The 5,250-nt window shown below is 29.0% G+C and overlaps 1 protein-coding gene across 1 annotated transcript; it reads left to right on the top strand.

The window, feature by feature from the left end:
• Positions 1–367: 367 nt before the first annotated feature.
• LOC134833527 (probable serine/threonine-protein kinase DDB_G0282963) lies at positions 368–1,687 on the top strand. Its single transcript, XM_063847866.1, has one exon. It carries the CDS (start codon positions 368–370, stop codon positions 1,685–1,687), a length of 1,320 nt encoding a protein of 439 aa, XP_063703936.1.
• Positions 1,688–5,250: the final 3,563 nt, after the last annotated feature.

The raw sequence follows: 5,250 nt of genomic DNA, 5'->3' as shown, positions 1-5,250 counted from the left end.
AAAAAACAAGTTTTATAATTTTTTTTTGCATTATCTTATCAATACAGGTTGAAATTGCATCAAAAAATAAATAATAACAAGCGATAACATACGTTCCAGTTTTAAAAGCAGGAAATCTACTTCTTCTGACACTTTTTGACAGAATACAAGGAAAATTAATCTCTAATCACGAATTATTCGCAAAAGTAAGAGAGAGAAGAAGTGAAAAAACTTAAATTTATATATATTAAGATCATTACTGCCATCAATCGAAAAAAGTGTGATAGTAATTATGTGATATATAGAAACCGTTTCTAAATAAAAATAAAAAAAAATTAATAATAAAAAATTAAAAGTGCTTAACAAACCGTAAAAATTAATCGCCATCATGTCAAGTGGTCAAGTAATCCCGTTTACGCGCCAGTTTAACTCATTTCGGGCGAACGAAGCAGTTCGAAGCTCCGGAAATGCCTCACAAGCTAACACAACTCGAGGATCTACGAAACACAGATTGCCATCAGCACGAGATGATTCAGCGACAAAAGCTTCCTTAACTCCTCGCCTATGTCGGAGACAACAAAATTCAGTTACAAGTTCGAAATTGAGCATGAAATCGTCGCCGCTGTTATCGCCTCAAATCATTCGATCGACGAGAATTGACAGCAATTGGAATAAAAGAGTTGTCACAAAAGGCTCGAGTATCCATTCGAAGAGTCCCGGAAGCAGCGGAACATCCGTTGAATCAATCGTGCCAAAATACAGCCAAAATTTATCGACTTCGATGTACAATGGCAATGGCGGAGGTCCCCAAAAACGTGCTTATAACAACTCAGGCAAACTCGTTGCTAACAAAATGATCAACAGTACTCGCAGTGCCGCCCTAAATCTCAATAACAACAACAAAATGCCTTCTAACTCAACTAACGGTCACATTACTCACAGCAACAACAACAACAATAAGTTAAGTGTTAAGAGTAAGGAAAACAACTACACATCATACTCAAGTAAATATCCGAATGGTTTGCCGTTCGAGGATGAATTCTATCATCGACGCCGAAAGTCGCTTTCCGAAACGTCAAGTAACACCGTGTCGTCCAGTGACTCGGATAGCAGAAATTTCCGCTTCGAAGACGACGAATTCTCCCGCAAGCCATCCAACGAGGCGTTGTATGTGGATTTCACGAAATCCTTTCATAACAACGAGTCGAAACTCTCGACAACGAATCGTCTGCGACGAACGCAGCAAGCGATGTCCGCACAAGTAACGAAAAGTAGCAATCCTCTGTCGGAATACAATCGTCGAATCAATGGAGTGCATAGTAGTTGCACTTCGCATATTTACAAAAACCCTGCTATGATATTGGAAAACGTTGTCCCGAAAAAGGCGGCATCCGCTTCCATCGTTAATAAACTTCAGCATCATCATGTCAAAAACAGTATTAGTAGTGCTAACAATAATAATTATAAAGCTGTAAAACCATCGTATCTCGTGTCTCCAATTACGTCGTGGGTTCCCAAAAGTAAGCAACCGATAACGACAATCATCCCGGATGACGATGAAGATGAAGAGAATTTGTCAGATATTGAGAGTTCGGAAACAGAAACTGACGATGAATGTTCGTCGTTGACAAATCGCTCGAATAGCGAAGGCGATTACCATTTGAAGCAGAAAATTGCTTTGGAACCCACGATGAACGGAAAAACGTAAGTAGAAAAAGTTATTTTTTACCTTAATTTGATGAAAAACGTGAAATTTTAAGATGAGGAGTACAAAAATGTGAAATTTGTATCTTTAAATTAATGAGGAGTTTAAAATTGTGAAATTTGTTTGAATCATAAGAGTCTGAAAATGTGAAATTAAAAATTTTGAAATTAAAATTTTGTTCAATTTAAAATTTTTTACATTTTTAGATTTCTTATAATTCAAATTTTCACATTTTCTTACTCCTCATTTAATTTTTTTCAATTTTGACTATAAGGACTTAAGCTAAAATTCAATATTTGAGCTGAGACGTACGAAAATGTGAAATTTGTGTTTTTAAATTTTGAGCAGTATTAAATTGTGAAATTTGGTTTGAATCATAAGAGTCTGAAAATGTAAAATTTAAGAATTTTTAAATTAAAATTGGTTTAATTTTAAATTTTTTCCTGTTTTATATTTTTAAATGTCTTAAGATTCGAACAAATTTTCACATTTTATTACTCCTCATTTAATTTTTTTAAAATTTTTGACTTTAAAAAAAACTCTCAAGTCTAAACATCTAAATGCAATATTGTTAGTCATTTCGTTCAGGATGAATACCTCAAACCATTTAACTGCAAGAAACCAAGACAGAAATAGAAAAAGAGAGAAAAAGAAGAAAATGCAGTTAACCTCTACCCTTTTAAGCTTATCGATGTAGTTAATCGTGGCAAGTCATGATCATTGAAACAATTGACCTGTATTACTGTTATTATTTTTATGAATAGTATTAAACACCTTCCGTTTCGAGCCATGTTGTTGTGTGCTGAAATTGATTGGCAGCGGAAAGTATGTTAAGATTTTCTTGACAAACGATGCCTCGTATAGACTAATAGGAAAGTTGTTCATATCAAAGATTAATTGAAGTGATAAGCGTTTTGTTTTGATAAGACAAGGCAATTTTCTCTCATTCATCAGGGGCGTGTTAAATAGGTTCAAGAGGAAATTTAACCTAAAAATTTTTGATTTGGGTTGAAATTAATTGAAAAATCATCATTTGAGGTTTTTGGTTGAATGAAATTCTATAAAAAGCTTCTTATGAGTCGAAAATTGAATTTTTTTAAACTTTCGCTTCTTACTTGGTTTCAAATTTTAACAAAAATGAAAGAAAATTTTGAAGAAAAATTAAAATGTTAAAAAGAGGAGTACTAAAATGTAAAATTTGAATCCTTAGTTAATGAAGAGTACGAAATTGTGAAAATTATTTCAAAAAAGGAACAATTTTCATCAAAATCTGAATCATCAAGTAACTTCTAAAAGAACAAATTATTAAATGAGGAGTAATAAAATGTGAAATTTGTATCTTTAATTCATGAGGAGTACGAAATTGTGAAAAATTCTTTCAAAAAAGCTCAAAATCGAACAATTTTCATCAAAATCTGAATCATCAAGCAACTTCTCGAAGAACATTAATGAAAGAGATTCCCGCCTTTGATATCGTCGCCTCGTTTCTTACTATTGCATGAACTTTTGTGGGTCATTCGTCGTTTTTTCTCCCTCTTCATCGCACGCCTTGCGTGTAATGCGCGACATTTCCCTCCCCACAGAATTCATTTCTGCTTTTCGAGTCATTTGCATAACAGCGCGAAGACTTTACTACTATTAGACCGGAAACAAATCTGACCGAATTTCTACTGAACAATACTAATTATCATATTACTGAATCGTCACCGCGCCACAGAAATCTCCTCAAGTTACACTCGTGACTAATTGTGTTAAATGCTCGCAACGACGTACTTTGCGTAACTACCTTACATGGTAAAAAGCAATGATGAACCATATGTTTTGGCTAGCAAAGCAAGTAAAACCTACTTTTGATTGTTTAAACGACAAACAAACCGACGAAAAGACAGTGAAATGCGATATACCGAAAATTTTGTTGTGAAATGTTACACCATCGCACGTTTCGACGCGACAGAACCTGTTTTGTCATCCAAAAATTGTTCCTACTTGACAGATTGATTCGTAAATGTGTGTCAGAAAGTGAGAGTACTTTCATTAGCACAAAATATTTTAACGAGATGCAAATTATTTTCACAAATATTACGAAATTCGACGATGACTAAATAGCAAAAAATTAAAAAAAAAGAATCTTTCGTTCGTTCAAGTTTAGTTTTTGACCCACATCGACAACTTTCCTTAAATAGTCCGTTTATAATTATTAATATTATTAACGTTACACACGAAAAACATGACCTGAGTACGTTTTTTCGTTATTTATGGCTGACCCGCGATAAAGCGACGACGACGCATACGCTTGACATAATATGTAAATTATTATGATGTTTTGTATGTTATAAGATTTTCAAAACAAAATTTTTGTCGTTTTTTTTAAATGTTATTGTGATATCAACAGTTGAGTTGCATTTACAATGTTATTCAAATAAGTTCGTTGTTTTTGTTTTTTTTATGATAAACGCCCTCCCATGTTAATTTTGTATATTGACAAGTCTATCAAATTGCTATGCATTTGAATTTTATAATTTTAATGGACAAAAATGGTCCGTTAAGTAATAAAAAATGTATGATTTTATTATAAAATAATTATTGTTTTTTGTCATTTTGTGTTCCTTTATGTTTAAAAGTTTAAATTTAATACAAAACTCATGATTTTTTCATACAAAATTGACATGTTTCATAATATTATGTTTGTGACATGTTTAAATTGTTTACAAAAAGTTTTTATTTTAAATTAAATTATACATTTTATATGATTTAACATTATAATTATTATTTTTTATATAATTTTATAATAATTTTGTTTAAAAAAATATAACTTTTAACAAAAACATTAAAAAAATTTATAAAAAAGTATAATTTTAATAATTATACTTTATTTGATATATGATAATAATATATTTTATTAAAAAAATATACATAACATACAAAAATATTTTTAAAATTTTAAAAATAATATAAATTTGTACAAAAATAATAAATAATTATATAAAAAGTATTATTATTGAATATTATCATTTATTTTATATATGATAAAAATGTATATTTTTTATTAAAAATTACCAAAATCATACAAAAATTTTATTAAAATTTTAATTTTGTTGAAAAAAATTATAAATTTATACAAAAACATTTAAAAATTATATAAAAATTATTATTTTTTAATAATATTATTTTATGTATATATGATAAAAAAATATTTTTTTAAAAAATTAAAATATTAAAAAATATTTTTTTTTTGTTATAAATAATATTTTTACAAAAATTTAAAAAAATTATATAAAAAAGTATAACTTTTAATAATTAAACATTTCTTTATATATGTTAAACATATATATTTTTATTAAAAATTACACAAAACATAAAAATATATTATTAAAAGTAACTTTTTAAACATAACAATATATGACAGACAACAAAAAACATTAAAAAACTTACAAAAAAATAATAATAATGTAAGTAAAAAAAATAACAAACATGATTTGTTCCGTTAGCATTAAGGTCATTGCTTCATGCGTACAATACATTCATATACAATATTTCTCAAATTCATGTTAAACTTTAAAAAATAA

Source organism: Culicoides brevitarsis, chromosome 3 (assembly GCF_036172545.1).
Source record: "Culicoides brevitarsis isolate CSIRO-B50_1 chromosome 3, AGI_CSIRO_Cbre_v1, whole genome shotgun sequence".
Classification (NCBI taxonomy): Eukaryota; Metazoa; Arthropoda; class Insecta; order Diptera; family Ceratopogonidae; genus Culicoides; species Culicoides brevitarsis.
Note: the sequence above shows the minus strand (reverse complement) of the source record. Positions and strands in the feature narration are given on the sequence as shown.

Coding starts and splice junctions, on each gene's coding strand:
- LOC134833527 (XM_063847866.1), top strand. CDS start 368: ATGTCAAGTGGTCAAGTAATCCCGTTTACGCGCCAGTTTAACTCATTT.